This window comes from Cygnus olor, chromosome 27, assembly GCF_009769625.2.
Source record: "Cygnus olor isolate bCygOlo1 chromosome 27, bCygOlo1.pri.v2, whole genome shotgun sequence".
NCBI classification, from domain to species: Eukaryota; Metazoa; Chordata; class Aves; order Anseriformes; family Anatidae; genus Cygnus; species Cygnus olor.
This window is the reverse complement of record NC_049195.1, coordinates 761,312-783,612: the sequence shown is the minus strand read 5'-3', so window position 1 is coordinate 783,612 and position 22,301 is coordinate 761,312. Positions and strand designations below refer to the sequence as shown.

The 22,301-nt window shown below is 42.2% G+C and overlaps 1 protein-coding gene across 12 annotated transcripts in view; it reads left to right on the top strand.

Moving 5' to 3' along the window:
- AAK1 (AP2 associated kinase 1) overlaps nucleotides 1-22,301 on the top strand; it is an 88,368-nt gene that overhangs the window by 61,178 nt on the left and 4,889 nt on the right. For 2 of the 12 annotated variants that reach the window (XM_040538261.1, XM_040538262.1), the window contains 4 exons: nucleotides 6,915-7,016; nucleotides 8,648-8,749; nucleotides 9,536-9,646; nucleotides 13,109-13,213. The exons of 2 other annotated variants lie outside the window; for them this stretch is intronic. In XM_040538261.1, the coding sequence (XP_040394195.1) occupies nucleotides 6,915-7,016; nucleotides 8,648-8,749; nucleotides 9,536-9,646; nucleotides 13,109-13,213 (420 nt within the window). Of the gene's footprint in view, nucleotides 1-6,914; nucleotides 7,017-8,647; nucleotides 8,750-9,535; nucleotides 9,647-13,108; nucleotides 13,214-14,744; nucleotides 16,797-22,301 lie in introns of those variants that run through there. 8 more of the 12 variants (XM_040538263.1, XM_040538265.1, XM_040538266.1 and 5 more) reach the window with 6 other exon arrangements.

Here is a 22,301-nt window from a genome sequence, read left to right as displayed (position 1 = left end):
ACCCCAAGCCCACAGATTCTGAGAAGGTAACTCTACCAATCGATGTCAGGCTGTTTGCAGTGGCTTTAAAAAAAAAATAGTAATCTTGAATTCTAATGAGAAGTTTTGTTCCAAAATGACACATTGACTGGGCTTCAGGTTACTGGAGGCATGCATGAGCGTGTTGTTGGGTACTAACAATTTGAGTTTACATCTTGGATTTGGAAGATGCAGAGTGGGTGCTACTCAGCTAGTTTCCTGGTGAATTAATTGCTGTATTATTAACTGACAGTACAGTATGGTGGTTTGATGATTTGGAGCAATAAAGCCAGTGGACTACTGGAACCTCAACTAAATGAGTGTAAATAGTCTCTAGTGTTGTTTCTGTCTGGGTTTTAATTTAGTCAGGGTGGGAGGGGACATTTGACAAATACTATAGAACTTGAATATTATTAACTTAAAACAATAAAATTGTTCACTTTTGATCTCTTAAGGAAGCACTTAAATGTTATCTGACTATTTTCTATGGTGTTTACAAAATCATGTGTGTCCATAAACATATATATATATATATATATGTATTTTAAACGCATGTTACTTATTTTTTTCTTCTCTTCCTATTTGTGCTATATAAGAAACAATTCCATTTGGCAGAAAATCTATTAGGAAAATGGAAGTCCAGTGCTTTCCCTTGATTAGTCAAAGTTCTCTGGCTGGATAATGTGCAAGGCTTCCTTTAATCTTTAATACTTGATTAATCGATAGGCACAAATCTTCCTGAGTTACTAATCTATACCTTCCTTGGTAAGTTGCCCTCCCACTCACAGCACAGTTAACTTGGCAGCATTTTTTACAACCTTGTCTTTCTTTCTCAGTTGCCATCCGAAGAAAAGAACTCTGCTGTGTGCTCTATTGAATTGTCTTTCTTTTTGCTATTCCTCTGCAGTACACGAGTGAGTAACGTTCTTACTGTGTGCAGTGCCTGGCTGGTGGACATCTTTTGGCTTTGAGATGTTGCATCTTGATTGTTTGGCATTTTACCCAAGTATGACAGGCTTTTGCCCTCCGTTTCCATTTTAACTTGCAAGTCTCTCAGGAATCTTTGTTCTTTCTAATAGCCTGCTCTAACTAAAAACCTATTTGCCTCCCCTATCTCTTGATTTTTTTTCATCACTGTAGTTCTTCTTAAAAGGCTTTCTGCATATACTTTGCTTAAAGATATATCACCAAGTATAAATGCAGCATGCCAACTTAGTCTTTGGCAGTGGTGGTGTTGCAGGTGCAAGGTCTGTGCAAACTGACTAATTGTAAACCTCACAAATTAAATTGTGCATGATTTGGAAAAGAATGAAGAAAAAGATCAAAATGTTTTTAATAAATTGTCCAAGGCCTTATTCCTTAATCTACGTGTGGGGTCTGATCTTGCTTTCTTGTCCTGTGATATAAATTCAGAGTTAATTCTGCTGATGCTAAATGGTATTGCATCCTTCTTATATTAGTGCAAATCAGAGGAAAAGTTCTTGTGTTCATTCCCCAAGGAAGTGGTTTGGTTTTCAAGTTTGAGAAGCTACCTATGTCTGCATTTGGGGATGCCTCTGAGAGCTATTAGTTGTAGGTTATACTCTTGCTTTGCTTTTTCTGCAGTGTGTGTTTTGCTCATTTTGACTGTGCTAGGGAAAAAGGCAGTAATTTCTTACTTGTGTGGAACTGGGAACTTAAGAATGAAGTGAGACATACTGCGGGCTTTTAGGTGAATGTGGCTAGGCTTCAGCTCTTGGAACAGCTGACAGAGAACTCTTTTTAATGCCTTCTGCATTCTTTTAAACAGAGATACCTCCTTAAGATTTGTTAAAGAATCTTGCTTACACAGCCAGCATCCTCACTAGCTGATGCAAAGCTGTAGCAAACTTGCTGCCATCCTGTCATGAGTGAAAACAGGCAAAAAAAAAAACAATAGAAAATGAAGTACCAAAGGTCAGATTGATCCTGTACCTGAATCAAGCTTACTTTCCCTGTGACCTGGGAAGCTTCTGGCAGACTTTTGGTAGGCTAACTGGGGATGAGGGTGCCTCCAACAGAAAACCTCATGTGGATGCACAGTTATCAAATAAATCACATTTCCTAGCTGGAGTTTGATAAAAGCCCTTTATGAGAGCCCTTCAGGAGCTGTGTGATTTTTTTAAGCGGGTTATATTTTCTTAACCTTGTTTATCCTTGGACTTACTAATATGCTTACATATTAATTGTCTGCATATGCCTATACAAGGCAGGAGGATCTCTGATACTGCAAAACCTGAATTTAACAGCATGGTGACTGGTTCAGAATGTGCTTTGTCCATTTAAGCTCCAGTGGTAGCTCTATACATGCACAAAATTAGTCGCAATGGATCCTGAAACTGCAGCATAGAAGAGGCTATTTTTTAATTTCTTGTTATGTTGCTGTTTGCTGTATAACTGACCTCCTTTGGCATCGTGACTGTTTCCAAATCACATCCTGTGATTGTGTTCCTGCATGTCTTGAGAGTCACAAGAAACTGGTACTGTAGTGATAAAACATCTCTTGGTTTTACTGCAGTAGAAAATCTGTGCTAAGGGGGTGGCAGATGGGAGAGGATGTTCTTCAGGTTGTACGTGGACCCAAGGCTGTATCATTCATCCTTTCTACAAATGGCAGATACACATAGCATGCTGTTTGCTTTATTGGTGGAATCTGTTCAGTGATTGATGATCGTTTCATATATGCATGACTTGGAACTGTGCATTTGTACAGATAATAGAAAGGAGATCACTAATCCCCATTTTTCCTTCTTGCACTGCTGAATTTCTTATTCAAATTACTTAGCACTGTTGGCTTCTCTCCATCTCAACCATTACTTCACTTGAAGATGAAGCAGGTTTTCTCTTTTCTCTTTTCTCTCTTAAACTTCTGCTAGATAATTCCTTTGGTAGCAGGACCCCCTATGCTGTTCAGTATCATGAAAGAGCCTAGTTTTTCTCTCAAGAGCTGTATATAATTAAACTGAATTTGCCTAATTTTCATGCAGAGGGAAACAGTCTAGTGTGCAGAGTATACCTGCCTTAAGTTACTGCTTTTATCATTGGAGCTATTGCAGGGCAGAGACTTAAGAGTGGAATTTATATGTCACTGCAAAGGCATGTGCTGTTCTTGGGCTTAGGAATGTCTGATGTGGATTCTGAAAAACTTCATTTAGTGCACGTGTGTTTTTTAATAAGTGTGCTGTGCTAAAGAGACCAAACCTAACTGCTGTAGAGAAGGTATTCCTATTACCTCATGTGGAACCATGGTTTTCCCTGGGCCATCACTAACTATCCCTTAATTTCTAGTTAAACATCATTTTCCCACTGCTTCAAGTGACTTTGCTGTTCCTCTATTGTGTCTTAACCCTATGGTTTGGCACAAGATGATAGACAAAACAGAAACCCAGGAAACAAACTGCTAAACCTCAAAATAGACAGAAGCATATGATTTTTTTGTTACTTTTGGTATCTCCTTTCCCAATCATCTTGATGCCTTTTGTTTTTGTTGAACTTCTCAGCCTTACTCAAGAGGGATAAAGTTTCTTTTAATCATGCACTAAGAGGTCAAGTAACTACCTGTAGAAGTGTTGACAGATTAGAACCAACAATGAAGGAAACAAGAATGAGACAACTAACAGAACAAGACAAAGAACCACTGTCAGTCTAAAGCTTTGCATAAAGTCAGTTGAGCCTAGGGGATAGGAGGGAGAAGAATAACATGCTTATTCTTGTAATTTCTACTTGTTTAAAAAATGTCTGAGCTCAATATGTTACTTCCTATTTATCTCTGACCAAGGGACAGTTTCAATTTACACTATTGGGAAAAAGAAGGAAACTGTATTTGGAAAGGTAAGATTGAAGGAGGGAGACTTCAAGGAGCAAGACATTTGGAAATGGGATCATAAAAGGAATGATTTCAGGCAGTGTATACGTGGTTTTGAAGACACAGCTTTTCAGGGCATTTGCATCAACCTGGGCATTTGGAAACGGGGCCTTTTGTAAGAGCGTGCTTCTGAAGGGAGTATCATAGGCGTAAATTTCTAAAATGTAAGTACATTTGCTGCATACATACATATCAATTCATAGCTTAGAAACTTCATCTTAAAGCAGGAGCTAAACCCAATCTGTAATTGCACAACTCTGACACAGTCTATGTTTTTCCCGCAATTGTGTCCTGTGCCTTGCTCTCTGGATTACTTAATGTAAAGCACTCTTTAAGTCGATTGTACTCTGGATGAGTACCTGTTATCTTTCCATTTTCCTTTTGGGAAAAAGACTTGAGCATGTTCCCTGTAATCTTCTCCCCACATTGCTTTCCTGTGTTGTCTTTTCCTAGCATCTTACAATCAGTTCTTAAAATCATAGAATCATGCAGGTTGGAAATGACCCCTACAATCTTCTAGTTCAACCTTTCACCTAGCACTGACAAGTCCACCACTAAACCACACGAGTAAGGTCTATATCATCACGTTTCTTGAAGACCTCCAGGGATGGTGACTTCAACCACTGCCCTGGGCAGCCTATTCCAGTGCCACACAACCCTAGCTCCCTCAGCCGCTCCTCACAGGACTTGTGTTCCAGACCCTTCACCACCTTTGTAGCCCTTCTCTGGACATACTCCAGGGCCTCGATGTCCTTCTTATACTGAGGGGTCCAAAGCTGAACACAGTAATCAAGATGCAGCCTCAACAGAGCTGAGTACATGGGGGCAGTTACTTCCCTAGTACTGCCGGCCACACTCTTCCTGATACAGCTCCCGATTCCTGTACTCAGCTCTGGTGAGGCTGCACCTTGAGTACTGTGTTCAGTTTTGGGCCCCTCACTACAAGAAAGACATTGAGGTGTTGAAGCGTGTCCAAAGAAGTGCAATAGAGCTGGTAAAGGGTCTGGAACACAAGTCCATTGAGGAGCGTCTGAGGGAAATGGGGAAGAAGAGGCTCAGGGGAGACCTTATTGCTCTCTCCAGGTACCTGAAAGGAAGCTGTGGGGAGCTGGGGGTTGGCCTCTTCTCGCAGGTAGCTAGTGATAGGACTAGAGGGAATGACCTCAAGTTGTGCGAGGGGAGGTTTAGGTTGGAAATTAGGAGACATTTTTTCTCAGAGAGAGCAGTCGGGCATTGGAATGGGTTGCCCAGAGAAGTGGTGGAGCCACCGTCCCTGGGGGTGTTCAAGGAAAGGTTGGACCTGGAGCTTAGGGACATGGTTTAGTGAGTGACGTTAGTGGTAGGGAGACAGTTGGACCAGATGATCTTGGAGGTCTTTTCCAACCTTAATGATTCCATGATTCTGTGACAAGCCAGGATGCTGTTGGCCTTCTTAGTCACCCTAGCACACTGCTGGCTTATATTCAGCTGGCTATCGACCAGTACCCCCAGGTCCCTTTCCACTGGGAGGCTTTCCAGCCACTCTTCCCCAGCCTGTAGCTTTGCACGGTGTTGTTGTGCCCTAAGTGCAGGACCTAGCAGTTAACTTTGTTGAACCTCGTAGTATTGGCCTCTGCCCATTGGTCCAGCCTATCCAGATCCTCAAAACATAAATATAGATGTAAAAATGTTTTAAAGGCATAGCTGTGGCATGTGGTAGCTCGTTCTAATGTTAGATTATAAATGTAGTCATTTTAACAAGTTGAAGTGACCAGATTTGTCCATATGGAGCAAGTTTTATCAGTGCTGCTCTACTGAAGGTGATTAGTTCTAACAAATTCTGAAAATATCCCTTATCTTCTTGTTTGGTGAGAATACCTTTGGGAAAGCTAAATAATTTAGCTCAGTATTGAAAACCTGGTTACTTTGATTGCAAAGTCACTCATCCACCAGATTAATAATTGAGATTAATTTTTTTTATACAGGCAATCTAAATTTCTTTGCATGATGGATAATGGAAACCATGGGAGTCATGTAGCTGACAATGACATACCTGATTTTGAAACCTGATATTTGAAATAAGTGATTGGTAACTAGACAGCTCTTTAACCTGAGGGCAGGTTCTGATGTCTGGTACTATAGTGTCTCTGTGTTTTCTGATTTTGCTTGAGCTCTTAAGCGCTTTAAGTATTCCATTTTTGAGAAGATTAATAGGAGTAGTAAACCTAGCTCTAGGTTCTGATCGTCTGTCCCTCTTCTCATTAGATGAAGACTAACACAAATGAAGATCTCCTGAGTACATGAGGGTGAGAAGGAATAGGGTTTTTTATTAGGTTTTCAGGGGGTCATGTTAAACCATTGTGCTTCACATAGAAGTGAAGGAACTGTATGCTATTTTACGGTGGCTTCTTAGGGAGAGCAGTGCACAGTGGTTGTGGATGTCCTCACAGAATCACAGAATTGTAGGGGTTAGAAGGGACCTCCAGAGATCATCGGGTCCAACCCCCCTGCCAAAGCAGGTTCCCTAGAGCAGGTTGCCCAGGTAGGCATCCAGATGGGCCTTGAATATCTCCAGAGAAGGAGACTCCACAACCTCCCTGGGCAGCCTGTTCCAGTGCTCCGTCACCCTCACCGTGAAGAAGTTCTTCTGCATGTTGGTGCGGAACTTCCAGTGATCCATTTTTTGGCCATTGCCTCTTGTCCTGTCCCCACAAACCACTGAAAAGAGGTTGGCCAAATCCCTCCGTCTCCCACACTTAAGGTATTTAAGTGTGTCTAGATTGTCTAGTGTATCTCGGCTGTCTAGATGACCGTAGCCAGCTGGTGAATAGCGGACCCTGTCTTGAAATTATTTGATCTTTAGTGAAAATATGTTTAAGGAATAGTGTTATTTGCACACAAGATTATGCAGATATTTTTCAGGGGCTGACATAGTAGGTGATAAGCCACTGCACTGAGTACCAAATTAATGTTGTTGTTGTTGTTGTTGTTTTTTTTTCTTTGCATTCCTTCCTCCTTTTCCTGCTTAACCCAGAAAAACTGATTGAGGGGCTCAAATCTCCTGAGACTGCGCTTCTGCTCCCTGATATCCTGCCTCTCGCTGACCCCTTCGGTAGCACGTCAGATGCTGTGAATGGTAACAATAAACTCAGGGTACCTCCTTCCCTTTATCTGACACGGCATGCCTTGTCCTGCATGATAACTGCATGTTTACCCTGTTGGGCTTTGAAAACAGCTGCTGATGTTGGCAAAATGCAATGTGATAGGCAGCTACAGATTATACAGAGACAAATCTGCCTTATTTGGGAAACTGTGAGAATCACGATAATAAGGCATGGTTGGGCTTTGTGTATTCTTCTGGTCATAGGTAGAAGAGAGTTACTTGTTGACTGAAGAAGATGCAAAAAAAAAAATCTCTCCATTTCTTCTAAAGACTGTGTATGACTGTGGCCTGGGCACTCAGCCTGTCTGTCATCGGCCCTCAGCAGGAGGAGGAAGTGAGCGTTTGCTCTGGGGCATATTGTGAGAATAAACGTGCTGGGCTGTGATGAGCCCAAATGCAACAGGCTCCAAGGCAGTGTGAAGGTTTCAGTGTTGTAGAACCATATTTTGACCCACTTGCCAGATGTACTAAAAACTAATGATTGCAGACTGCAGTAACTTGCAATCAGCTGCTCTTTCGGTTTTGGGTCCAAGCCAGGGTTTCTTGGCTGGCTGGCTGCAACCTTGTAGCTTTGAATGCAAAGGTAGGAAATGAGTCACCTAACTGTAAGACGTTTCTTCCTCTTGTAGTTCCTGGCAGTTGTCTGAATACTCTTAGATAATGATCCTACGAGTCACAAAGAGACTGACTGCTACGCAAGCAAAAATATTCATGGATCTCTCTTGCGTTGGTCAGCTAGACCATTTCTGATCCTAGCACTTGAATGCATCCTTGTTCTTCAGTTTCACTTCCTGGCTCGTTACCTTAATTTTGGTCCTTGAGGAAGAGACCCAGACAAGCATTATACCTGGCTGTTGTGACTGTGTTGACAGCCATCCTCTGTCTGTCCCCTTTAAGGATTATATAAAAACAAATCTTTCTGTCCAGCCTGTGTAAGCATCTCCATCCATAATGGATGTCAGTGTTCAACAATACTAGGGACCAGTGTTTTCAGTAAGATGTTAAGTTCTAAAAATGTATCACCTCTCACTGGGGACTACAAACTTTGCTTTGCTGAGCACTGCAAAATGAAAAAAAGATCTCACAGTCTTGGCTTTTTACAAGCTTAGCTGGGAGCATGCTAAGGGCTCCACAGTGGGTTTGTTAATGATCTGTTACCTCTATTGCAAGGAGACTCCTCAAAGGTCAGTGGTTTTTTTTTGTTTGGTTGTTTGGTGGTGTGTTTGTTTGTTTTTTCCTGGAAAAGGTCCTTGCAAAAGCCTGCGGTTATTTGCCCAGCCCCAGGCCCTGTGCTTAGCTGCAGGGCAGGCATTAGTAGCCTTCAGTTTCAGCCTTTGGATATTTCTAATTGCACACACACACACACCAAAAGAAAACAGAAAAGCTCAAAGCCAACAAACACTAGTGTCATAATCTTTTCTCATGGTTAAATTGCTATCAGTCTAACTTCAGCATCTCACTGCCAATGTAGCTGACAGGTGTCAATGAGATCAATGAGTCACTAAAGGGTTCAGACAACCGCCTTCTTAGTTCTCACTTCTGTGGTGTCTTGCAAACTAACCTCTGGATTCTCCTCTGCTCTGGCATTTTGCACATTTGGAAAGGAAAACCTGACGTAGCTGTTGAGAGTCTCATACCGGGCCTCGAGGCTCCATTGCCCCAACGTCTTGTGTCGCAGACTGACTCGGTTGCTTCCAACAGAACAGGTTGGTGAGGTGGGAGGGTCTGTGGCAGGGCACGGGTGCATTGCACTGGGATGGGCTGCATAACCTTGCTATTAAAAAAATCAGAGTATCTGTATGGACATAAGCATCTCTTCTCTCACTGCTTTCCCCACCAGTGTAAACTGCACTTGCAGGTGCGTTTTTATAAGTGGGTGCTGCACAGTTCCTTAAAAGTCAATGCTGTTCGTTGTTTGAATGGTACAGTATTCCTTCAGCCCACTATTACAAATCTGTAGGTGCCAGAGTAATACTCTGATGAATATTTTGAAATCTGGAGCACTTGCACATTTCCGTTTGTTCTGTAATGGTAATGAGACAGTCATGTTCCTTTCTAATTATGAAGGTGTTGATCTGGCATCTTCTGCTGCAGATGTACTTGACATCTTTTCAGAGGTCTGCTGTGAAACAGCCAGAGTACTTAGTTTTGCCAGAGAGTCCCTGCAACTCTTTCCCCTCCATTCCCCCAATCTAATTTAATGTATTGCTTGTATGGGATTTCACTGTTGTATACTCTACTTCAGAGCGCAGTTAGCAGCAGTGAAACTGTGTTATATATTGATAAAGGTGTTGGAAATCCCTCTGCCCTCACTGCAGAGAAGTGAGAAATATTTTTCACTACAAAAAAGGACAGTTTTTTTGCTGGCTTTGCATCAATGCTCTCTTTGTGCACTAAGCGGACGGGAACAGGAATGTGCGAATATGAACTTAACGGTGTTTGTGTCCTGTTTAATGCTACCTTGCGGCCTTGGGATGTTAACCTGGATTCAGACTCTCTCACTGGGGAAGACTCTCTGCTTGACTGTTCTCTGCTTTCTAACCCTGCTGCTGACCTCTTGGATGAGTTTGCTCCTGTAGCTTTCACGGCTCAACCTCACAAAGGTAAACTGTCCCTCCTGTCTCTAATGTCTAATCAATCCCAGAAGTCGGTCTTCTGACATGAAGTGAAGGTAATACCAGTTTACACAAGCAGATGCTATGCTCCATGTTCTAGTGGTGTTTTTTTTTTTTCTCCACCCCCCCCAGGCCATTGCTTTGTTTTTTTCCCAAGCTGGTGAAACTTGTAATGGGAATTGAAGCACTAAGGGGAAAATACAGGTTAATGTATTCAGCCTGATTGTAAATAAATACAGGTGATACCTTCCACAAGACAAAATGACATAGTGAGCGTAAAGGATAGGTAGGTTTTTGTATGCAACCCTTCTTCAGGATGGTGCGTGAATGCGCTCTTGTTTTGCCTTTTGCACATATGATGTAAGACTTGCTTTTATGCTGTATTATTGAGTCTGGAAGGGAGCCTGATAATGATCTATACTGGTGTCATGTTTCTGAATGTCGTTTTTTTTTTGCCTGTCGACATTCATGTCTGTAGCATGTGACTGAGCTCTTTCAGATCTGGAGGCTGATTTCATTTTCAGAGGTTATCAGGAGAAGGCTCTTGAGTCAAACTGCAGCAAAAATGAATGAGAGTCTAAGTACAATATCCAATTGAAAAGTGGAATAGTTTTACAGTAACACAAAACAGCAGAGCTGCAAAGAAGTAGACCATGTGTAATAATTCCTAAGAGTTGCAGATCCGCCCTTTATTATTTGAGCTTGAGGGGAATTATGAAAATACAGTGCAGTGGTCTGAGTTCTGTTCTCTGTTCCACTAAAAATCAAGAACGGAGGACCCTGGGAAGCTGGATCCTGAATCAGATGACTTTTTTTTCCAGGCTGCAGAGCATCCAGCTAAAATTTGGGCCTTCTCATGCACTGTACCTGGAGTAGTGGCAGTGGAATAGTTTGAAGAGGTATCAGCTGAAGCGTGACTTTCATGGTGAATTCTTTTGGCTCTGTTCTGGCACATTCCTGCTATGGGCTAAGGCAGTTGTGAACAGTGCCTCCCTTGAGGACAAGGCAAATGTTAACAGATGATTTGTATAAGCCAAGCTTGTAGTGAATATTGGGTAGTACACCTCCACCTGAGTGGGAAGGAGGACCAGGACTTTTGTATTATTTATTGCCATGCAAAGACAGGCTCAGAGGCTTGAATGCTAACCATTTGGTGCCCCTTGACAGTGGGTTTTGCTTAGTTCGTTTGGTAAGTATCCCTATAGCAACAGAAAATGATCTGTCCTCAGAGGAATTGCTGTAAAACAGTTTGCAATCAATTTTTACACTTGATGGCACTTCAAAATGAGACTGTTTTTCATAGAGCTTTTGGGTTTAAACAAGCAGTTGTTCTAATTGCACTTTGCTATAATACACTTTCGTGCCACTTTATTTTGAGTAAATGGCTTGAAATATATGTCAAGCAATTATTACTCCATGTCTGGAACATAGCAAAGCCAAAACATTGTTGGTGTGACTTAATGAGAAAACAAATTAACAGACTTCTGCATGACTTCTCCCCGGCTGCCCTGCTGTTCCCTCTGGAATGAGAAAGGCTCGCATTTGACAGGGACACTGCGACTTTAATTAGCAGGAGTAGGGGCAGGGGGAGAGGGAAGGGGGCAAAATATAAATATACTCTTCCAAATTTAATTTGTGACTTCTCTTCAAACCCTGCTTTTATAGCTCTGGATGTGGCCATTAAGTCCCATTCTTTTTTTGGTTTGTTTATCCAGTCCCGGCTTTGGTGTCGTAAAGCACCTGTGAGGCAGATCGTGATACCCATAGGTGTAATCAGCCCATGGAACTGCAATGCTGCAAGTCCTCAGTGGGACCAAGAGGACAAGAAAAAGCAGCTGTGTTTTGAACATGGCTTAGTGCTTCAGCCAAGCCATAGCATCCTTTCCTTTGTGCTTTACTAGGCTGTGTTGCGCTTTGTGGCTGCTGAATTTTTGTTCGGCTTTCAGGATTTCTTAACCCATGTTTGCTGAACACAGCACTAAGCTGCATGTGTGTGAGAGAAAAGAGGGTTTTTCTCCAGTTATAGTGATATATAGTTATTAAGGCAAGCTCAAATGCTTTTGTGAATAGCTACTTCTTCCAAGGAGTTCTGCCCAAACTGGGACACCCGCCAGCCTTTCCCTCTCCTCAGGAATGATAGTCCACAACTGAGCAGTGCTCCTTGACTACCTTCTTGTATAGCAAACTCTGGGGGTGTGAGCAATTGTAATTATAAATGAAGTCAAATGGAAATAGGATGCTTTCAGAGGCTCCCAGCAATGTTGTGAGGAGCCACAAATAACTCCAGAGACAGTGATGACAGGATGAGACTTTCTGTCAAGACCAAATGTATTTGGTTTTGATGCTTTACAGCCTAGTCTTCCATAAAACTTGGTGTGTGTTTGTTTGGTTTTAGTTTTTTGTTTTTTGTTTTTTTTTCTGAATCTGATCTTCCAGAGGACAAGGTATTTTCACAAGCTGGTTCTTGCAACATCTTACCCAAAACCTGTTAGTGTATCTGTCAGCTTTAGGTAAAGAGCTTTTATTTTCGATCCAAGCCTAACAGGAATGTTACCGTTCCTTGGAAAACATCGACTTTTACATGTCCTTGCTATGCTTTCTGACATATTTCATGTAGTATTTGAGAACCAGATTTTGGAAGATATTTTAGGTGTCTAAAGTAAGTAGTAGTGATGCACAGTTAGAGTGTGAAAGTCCCTAAAGGTATGTAATTGCTTGATGAGGCAGATAAATGTCTGAGCTACTGTGGAAGTAGTTGAAAGTGCCTCCCACCAAGTGTCTAATTCCTGTTGACATGGTTTAAAATCAATGGAATGTGCCAGAACTGCTCTAGTTGCCTTCAGTATCTCTCTGTGTGTTTAGTTATATCTTGGACACCTTGGAAATCTGCCTTTATATTGCATTTTCTGTTTTATCCCTGTGGGTAAAAATAGCTTAGGGGTTTCATCCACTGTAGATGACTGCAATTTCTTCTGCATTTTTCCCAGCCCTTTTCTTCTCCCTGTACGTGAGAGCTGGTAACTGGAGAGACAGATTGCTCTGTCAAACTGCGCTAATATCTGATGGCCACTGGATGACGACTTAGAGTACCTTCAGTCCTCATCAGTTTATGCCCCAGGCTTTTACCACATCATTGAGCTCTGCCACTTGTTAAGCCTTCAGATTGACCAAACTTTATTTTGGTTCTTGTCACTTGGCTTGCCTTTTGATTTGGGTTTTGGTTGTGTTTTTTTCTTTTTTTTCCCCCTCTACTTTGGTATTTAATTGCTTCTTTTACTTCTTACTTTCTTTACTAAAGGCTTACTGACTTTATTTCACCTTTTAAATGAAACTCCTTCTTCTAAACCCTGTCTCTGAAACCATTAAGATGTTCTAACACTTTTTGGCAATTCTAACCAGCTTTCTCTGCTATCTTTGCTTCTTTACCTCTGTTTCTCCTTTACAATGCAGAAGATACTAACCTGATAGCAGGCTTTGATGCTCCTGAGGGCTCTGAAAAAGTGACAGAAGATGAGTTTGACCCAATTCCAGTGTTGATATCCAAAAATTCACAAGGTAAGCCAGGATTTGGGTGTGGAAGAGGGAAGGAGAAAAGAAACAATGAACATATATTAGTTCTGGGGTAGTGGTACTACAGTACATGTGAAGTAATGCAAATCATAAATTGTAAGATATTATCGTTATAGTGTTTAGTGAGCTCAGTCTTTCTGTGATTTATATTGGCCCTGCGGTGTCTCTAGATTTTCTGTTTATGAGAAGGTTGCATGTCCGAAGAGATAGAATAGACATGCAAGCATCTTTAGGTCCCATGAAGTAATTTCTACCAGTCTGCCAGGCAGGGTACACTAATAGCTCTATGCCTAAAGTACAGTAGCAAATTCTTATTCTCTGAGGTTCTTATTTACTGTTTAAGCCAATGGAAGGAGGTCCTTTGACTTTTAAGTGAACTTGACATGAGGTACAAGAAAGGGAGGTGATAATAATCATTTATAACTCTGAGACTCCTGCCAAAAGCGAGTATTTTTATTTCTGACTAATGATTTTCAAAGGTGCGTGTGGGAACTGTGTGAGAAGCCTGGTAGGTGGTACCCACCTCCTTTGAAGAGCTTTGAGTGTTCTTCACCTTTAGGACACAGACTGGGAAGTTTCTCCTTTTACAGTATTCCTGTCACCTACATCACATTAATGTTACAAACACACAAATCACATTAATGTTGCAAACAATTTCAGCCTTATGCAAGGTTGAGTCTAAGGAGCAGTACTGTTTCCCTAAAACAAATGATACTGCTGAATTTTGTAGCTCTTGTAGACAGGATTTTTCAGTATGGCCAATGAAATGGATCTTCTCTGTGCAGTCAAGCCATCTAAGGGCTTTGATTACAGCTTTTGGTATGCTAGCATAGGCTTAAAAATGTATTACAGAGCTCCCTTTATCTGGTTTTGGTTTTCAGTTTGGTAGAACTTTTTTGACTTCCCTAACTACCATTTTCATTTACAGCATGAGCATACTGTACACCTGCTCTGCATCTAACGCTAGCTTCCAAAGACTGGTGCTTATCAGAAGAAGTTCTGTGATACTAAACTCTGCTCCTGCAGAGAGAGGAGATTTCTACCAAAGTTGGGCCAAGATAGGCTACTTTGAATAAAGAGCAGCATCTCTCTCTTGAGAAAGCTCAGCTCTCCCTACAGTGGATGGAAACTCAAAGATGCTTTTAAAACAGCGACTAATTTTTAACGTGTTAAACTTTGAACAGTCCTTTCCATTGGTTTTGGGAGTACTTAAAATTGTTTTATAGATCCTTTAGTAAGGACTGAATTCTGCAGCTTGGATGTAGAGATTTCTGTTGGCACAGAAGCTGCTGCGATGTTTTTCCATGCGAGTCTAGCAAGCTGGGTTTGGAGGGGAGGGAGAGGGTGGAAGAGCGAGCAAAGGGAATGTTGCTATCATGATGCAAGTAATGAGAAGAGCTTGAGCAGGTTTTCTGTTTTGCTTTGACTTTTTTTCTTGCTTGCTCTTGAACATCTGAAACTGTTGTGTGTGTGTGTGTCCTGTTCAATACTGAATTCCTATCTCTCACACTTTCAGGTGGGCATTCTAGAAACAACAGTGGAAGCTCTGAGTCCAGTCTTCCCAACATAGCCAGGTCTTTACTGCTGGTGGATCAGCTCATAGACCTGTAGCAGTGACACAGTAGCAGACGCAGTTTCTGTAACGTACCTAATCCTCCGTTTTCATTTCCAGAGGAGTTACCTTCAGTTGTGGTTCTTTTGTTTTTTGTTCTTTTCCTTAATTAAAAGAAAAACAAATCTGCCAACAGGAGACAGTCACCCACCTTTCTCCCTGTCTTCCCACGCCCCACAAAAGATTCTGTCTCAGTTCTCCAGGTAGTCCTGTCTAAAGCTGGTGAAAACCTGCTGTGGTTCCTTCTGCACCTGTTTCTGCTAGCCCATGTCTAAAGAGAGCACCGTCATTAGCCACCCTGCTGAGATGTACACATAGCATCATGGAAAGCCTAACTGTAAATGATTTAGATAATCATAGCTGATGTACGATCCCTGCATACAACAGACTCCTTTCTCCACATAGTAGTGTGTAAACAACTGTTTCAGTCTTTTGAGTTTGTGTTTCTGGGTTTGTTTCTTGTTTTGTTCCTAATTTTCTGATGAATGGGCAGGAGGAAGGGGACGAGTGAAATTGGTAGGGACGTCCCTCTCCTGCAGAATACAGGTTAGGAGAGCTGATGTTTCTAAATTGCCAGTATATGCTTCAGAGGAGGAAAAAGCACTGAATTCTCCTGAAGTAGTCATGCCTAGTACCTCTGGTGATGGTGCATATGAAGAGAGTTTTCTGGACTGCCCCCAGCTAATTGTTTGCTGTTTAACAATCCTGCTTATGAATGAACTGTGCTTCCGTGGGATGGGGGTGGGGGGGAGCTCAAAAAAAAAAAAAAAAGGCCACCAGATTGTTAATGCTGCAAAAATGACCCTAAGTGAAATATAACAAGATTTTGAACCAAATATGTGTGAGTATGGCTGTGATTAGCTTTTTGTTGACCTTTTTTAGGCTGAAAAGGGCATTGTGGCAGCAGCAGATGTATTTTCTGTGACTATTTCTGTGTTTGACTGGAAAAAAAAATCCCCCCCCAACCTACTGTAAATTGTGTACGAAACAAATTGTCCTACAGTTGTCTGTCTACTTCAATCCTGGTTTTAGTCAAGCATCTGGTATCTGTTCTGGGTTCCCTGTTTTCTCTTGTAACTGCATATAGTGCAAACCAGTTAAGTATGGAACCTTTTTCTTTCAGTAGACAAAGATTACTGTGGACTTTATTCCACTCTTCAGTCTTTGTGGATCAAGCATGCACTTGGTTCAGGTGGTTTGAAATAAGTGCTGCTACAATTTGATGGGTTTTACCTTTTCTTTTTCCCTTTACATGCTTAGTTTGTCAGCTAGCTGGATACGCTAAACTTGTTTTCATTGGTTTATGGTCATGAAGTCCGGAATTTCTATCTTGTATTTGAAAGCTCTTTCTGAACAGAAGGACTCTTCCTCTGTAGTGGAATAATTAATAGCTTACACTGCTAACCTTGTGTATGTGTATGTAGATGTATTAGTAAAAGTGCAGTTTCCCATGTGCGAAAGTATGAACGACTGAAATATGTATGTACTGACCTCTCGCTAAGACGGAAAGAAATCAAAGTTCATGACTACTCCTTTCCTATCTCCAGTCTCTCCACTATTCCCCCACCCCAACGCTTAGGTTAACGAATTCTGTAAATAGAATTACCATCAATCGTGTCTGCTCTACATTACTCTTCTTTTAAAACCTACACTTAATAATAAAAGTATTGCTTAAGTGTGTTGTATCATTACATGTGTATACTGCACTTTCCAAGAGAAGCTTTACATGAGAACTATGGAAATGACCTTAGTAAAATTGTGGATAGAACTTTATTATTTTTTTGTTTTATATTCCTAAAGCACAGGCAAGCTGGACTGGAAACATGAAGACGCTATAGATAGAAAGTTATTGTATAGTCAGATACTGAGAATATATGAAAAGAGAATGGATTTTAAAAAGTAACCATCTACTGTATATTAGAAACAAAGATTTCTGTGAATTAAAGTACTTTTAAAGAATGTTTAAGATTTTAAATGACACTTGTTCAAGGGTTCTGGAAAAATTATAAATGCACTGGGTTGTTAATAATGCTATTAAATAAGCAGATGTGAATGTTCATTTTATTGCTTTTTCAAGTAGCCATTCATGGATCTGGGTGGGAAACGCAATACAATGGAAGCATACATTTTTAGAGATGTCTGTTACCTAGACGTGCTTCATCAGAGAAGACTCTCCGCTTACTTGCTAAGTGAATGAAAAATGCAAGGAATGTGAAATGGGTGGATACGTGGGATTAATTTGAAGCTCTCCAAAAAATGTGATTGTCCTAGAGGCAGTAGGTTAGTATTTGTGTGCTGCTCAAAAGTTGAGGAGTTTGTGTGAAAGCTGCTATTGTGAAGGAACAAATTGAACTTTCATCCGGTGTCCACATGGAAGAAGTTTGGTACCCAGCGTTCCTGAAATTGTGTCAGAATGGTTCTCATATAGCTATGGTTGCAACCTCGTTTGAAGCCATGAGAGGTGTTTCCTGTCTCCTTTTAAGGGTCAGATGTTATTAAGTAACATAATATATACATGCAGACAGCAAACTTGCAGCAGAGTGATTTTCTTCCCTGCCTGGTGTGTGCTGTGTATATATGCCAGGATGACAGAGGAGCCCTTTTGCCCTAGTAGGCTTGAGCTTGTATTGTTTTGGGCACTGATTGTTTTGATGTATCCTTGTACTTCAGATGCAACCACAGTACACAAAGCAACTTTGTTTCAACTCAAGGCTGTGCTCTGGATGCAAGAATAAGTTCTGCTTTTGGGGTGGTGAGATGTTAAAAGCAATAGCTGGAACTTAGATGTCAGTTCTTGCTGACTCTGAGTGGTCTTGAGTCTCAAACTGCCCCGCCTTTCAAACTCTTCCCCAGTTATTTAACTGGATTAGGACAAGTGTGTCACCCACAATTCAGAGATCAGCAAATTCGTGTTGTGTCTGATGATCCACTGTCAGCTGCAGCCGTCCCATAGCCAGGTGGCTATGGCTTCCTGAATTCTGGCTGCCCAAGTCTTCACTGGGTTCCTTGGAACTTGGTCAAGTACAGGGTTACTGAAGGATTGGCAAGTGCCGCAGGAGCTGTGCGAGCTGAAAACATGGGCATGCTGGCAAAGGCTGAGAGATGTGTGGAAAAGCTGTGGCATGGGTGGCTTTGTGGCAGATCTGCGTCTAAAAATTGTTTTTAGAGGGAGACTTTTCTTAAGAGCATGATGATGTCTATATTCCTGTTTGGAAGATCTCAAGAGGTCCTGTCCCCAGTGTATTCTTCAGTCTGAAACCTCACAGGGTATTGCCTCATGTGACTTTCCAAAACCACCTTACTTGAAAAGTGGTTTGTTTTTTTTCTAATCATGTTATTAAAATGGAAGCTCAAATGCGATCCAGGCCAAAGACAGTTGAGCAAGTTTCAGGGGTACTGAAGCAAATGCAAGAACTGGAGCGTATAGGCCTCTGACTACAGAAAATGTTGTCGAGCAGTGTGCTGCATGAGTGTTTGAAGTGTGAACATGCACATGCATGTGTCTGTATAAAATAAGTTATCTTCTTGTTGGCCAATACAGTTTGTGGTTCAAGGACTTGTATAGGTACCAGTCAGAGCTGGTAGGACCTGGCACAAGTGTGGGGGAAGAGTGGATGAACCATGGGGGAGTGCTCCAACACATGAGGCTTATCAGTCCACTCAGCTACCAGTAGTCGGGTGAGAATTTCCCCCGTGACTTCTTTGAGATGTGGGCACTGCACATTAACTACAGCAGGAAATATGGACTTGGGAGGTGGGGGCAGATGGGGAGGGAGTGTAGGGGTGATTTTAGTGGTGTAGTAGACTTCTGTACCCAAGGGAAGTTCTGCTCTGGGGAGAGCTGTGCCTACGCACAGAAATGCAGACTCCATGCATGGCACCAAACCTCCTCCTTGCTCCTTGGGTGGGCTGCCTTGCTGGGTGGGTGTAAGGACATGAGTGATCTGCAAAGCTTGTGCCCTCCACAGGAGGGAGTTTAACCTCTAGAAACTCATCTGCATCTTAAAAATGACTTGAATATGTAATGCTTGGCTTGTACAAAGGAGGGTGAAAACCCAACAGCTGCTGTTAGTCTCCAGTTGGTTGGTCTAGTTCATGAACTGATGGAATAGCGTGTGCAGTTTGTGCCTTCAACACCTGCTCTATCTCGTTTTGCACAGTGCAAACGACTGTGCAAGTGTGCCAAAACTAGAGCATTAAATTCCTCATCTTCTGGAAATGAAGCACCCTGAAGATGGTCCCGCTGTGCAGTGACTTGGGGCAAAACCATTTTGCTGCCTGAATTGGCCAGCGACACGGGAAGGGGGATGCCGACCTTCAGTGTCCTGCTTTGATGTCTGCTAACTGAAAACCCTGTGTGGGGTGGCCCTATGGTGATGTTCAGTGACGATGCATCTAGAAATCGGAATATGCGGAAAAACACCACCGTTTCAAGAATGGAGGAATGAGAAGTCTTTTCACCCTTTTAAAATGCCAAACTAGTAATCTTGCTTACTAGTAGCTGATGATTTTTAGCTGCCTGTTAATGTGTTGAGACCTTCCTGACTTCAGCTAGATAAAATGAGGAGAGCTGGTCAAGAAGTAGCTTTAGACCCTGGAATGCCTCAATATTCCTCTGATGTGTTCCTGTTTTGGGTTCTGATCCAGAAGTGAGATCATCTCGGTGACTGCTCTGCCTCCTTGCAGGCCCTGTAAAATGGAGAGTAATTCCCGTCAGCTATTTCAGTACCTTGCCACGTCTGTGTGGTGTTTTCTATGAAAGACAGGACCCCTGTATGTCAGTGCTGTATCTCAGGGGTAAACAGTGTCTGCAGGTTGTTACCTGCATGTAAAATTACAACCCATTTTTTGTGGTGTTTTGCAAGCAGTGGTAATCTGGAAGCCGGAGCTGCTCTGTGGCCCTCACCTCAAAAGGTAGGGTGTGTTCCTGGTGCACTGAGCCAGAGGCACTTTTATTACTTAAATTCTCCCTTAGTAACAAAAACTTCCTTAGAAAGGGAGCCTGAGTATAATTGAGGAATTTATTTATTCATTCATTCATTCATTCAGATAATTGCTTTGTATCTGACCCTGGAATAAAAGCAATTACATACAGATGTTCAGGGGTAGAAAGAAACGTCATCTGTAAGCACGAGCTTCTGTAAAGACTTCATGGAGTAAAGTATGTGCTATAAAACTGAAGCCTTAATTGATGAAATAAGGGCTGCTTCCCAGCGAAGTACCTTGCAGATCCCGGGAGTCCTGGGGAGGAGGGGACAAAAGATACGGCTGCTGCCAAGTGACAGTGTCCGGCGTGGCGCAGGAGGCCGTCAGCAATCGCTGCCTCTGCAGGAGCGGCGTCCCTTTAGCACGAGGGGTTGTGGGTGCTGTGTGGGTTGGTTCCAGCAGCCATCTGAGGCCTGTATTGTTCCAGGCCTCTTGCAGAGCGTGCCTGTGGTGCGAACAGGAGCCCGGTTGTCGCAGAGAAGGGCCAGAGCTTCAACCAGAAAAGCACTTTATGAAATTCATGAGATTTGCCCTTTACAGTCATACTGCTAACGCCTCGTGGGGCAACCCTTTCTCTCCTTTGCTGTAACACCAAACAAAACTGCCAAACCTTTTAATGTGGAGCAGCCCCTCAAGTGCTTCGTTCTCGATCATCTGTGATTGCAGACCTGCGCACCCATCCATCGATGCTGGCCAACGTAAATTCTGTCGTCCTAAAGGCTGTGCTCTGCGAGCCTCCAAGAGTTCAGCTGCACAGGTTGTAGCTATGGCTGCTTATGGGAATCCCCCGACTTTTTCTTGTTTAAATGTCGGGTTAGCACTAACAAAGGGGTTTATGTTTTGTTTTTTTTTGGCTGATTGGACATTTTTGTGCCTGAGCATAGCTCAGGCCTTTTAACATACAAGATTGTTGACTGCAAGAGGTCTAAGCCGGTCAGTCACGCACCCAGCTGCAGTGAAATGCTCCATGATGTTGTCTTCTCCGTAGTGATGCTGCCGTAGCTCCTCCTGAGACTGTAACTTTGCCTTTTGCTTCTCTTGGTGAAGCAAAATGAAGGAAAGCGAGAACGGGGACGTGGGGGGAAGCTGCCTGAGATGAGTTACCCTGAGGTGATGTCTGGAAACCAGGTCTGCCTTCTTCAGTGCCAGAAAAATGCAATGTCAGGGTGTAGATGGTGCTCCTCTCCATCAGTAAGTTGCAAAACTTCTCTGGTAACCTACTAGATTTTAACATTGCTGTACCAATTTTCATTGGTTTTAAATTACCATGTACCCTAGTCTCTTTGCTGTGTTGTCTAGCAACTTCAAGTGAAACCAGCTCCTAACTGAAGGCCAGAACGAGTTCCCACTTAAACATCACTTCATTTTTTCCCCAGAGTAATTTGTAACTCCTGTACTGGCCTTAGCAAAGGAGAAAATTGCTTCCAAAAAAAAAAAAAAAAAAAAACCCTCTCCACCAACTGGGGCTTATATCCTGTCAGCCTTTCTCTTAACTCTGTCCCAAATGTCATCACTTGCATGAACATAGATGCAACTCAGGCACATAACTCTTTAAAAAGAAAATTCTTCAAATGACTTGTTTGTGCTGTTCTTGTGAAAACTGGGTTGGTTTGCATTGGCATAATACTCACTATGATAAATGCGTTTTTGCTTTTCCTGTTTTCCTCTGTGTTCTATCTCAATGAGGACTGGGTAATCAGAGGTGTTTGCGCGGTGTGGCAGCTGGTCTTGGTCTGCTTCCACGTGTATTCTCGGAATCTCGCAATAATACCTGGTAAAATACATAACCAGCCTCCTGGAAGAAAACACAACCATGCACACATTATTCCTGTAATCTAACAGATTAGTATCTAAGGTTAAATCATTGCTGACAACATGGGTTTCAGGAAAGATAGATAGTATTTTTGTAGAGCAACATAAAATGTTCACATATCTACACTGTCTTTATTTAGCAGTGTAATGTATTGCAGTGAATAGTTTCCCAATAAATAACAATTTTGATGCCTAATGAATGAGTACTGTGTCTTTAATTAAGAAATGGCTGAGAATGGGTTAACTTGCGTACGTCTACAGACTGTCAAGAAAAAGTGCCTTGCAGCCTGTGATGGTAGTATAAGTTCAAACCATTAATCTGGGCAGAGTTTGGACATGGTAAAGCTATTTTGTCACCGCAGGGGTGGTTGGGTAGTACCTCGCTTGTCCATCGGTCAGTGGACACCAAACCACCTTGCCCCCCACGCCACCCCACCCGTTCTTCCTGCAATTCGTACTGCTTAGTTCTCATGTGCCTTTTTCCTATCCTTTTGCTAACATGAGTCCAATGACATACTCCTAACCTGCCAATAGTTCTTTGAAGGTAAGATATCTTCTGTTCTGTCTGTTGTGAGTCGTAAGGCAAAACCAACCCTATCTTGGGCTCTTGTAACTGGAGAAGAGCAGTTCTGCAAGCCTCACCCTGCATTGCCCTGTTAAACC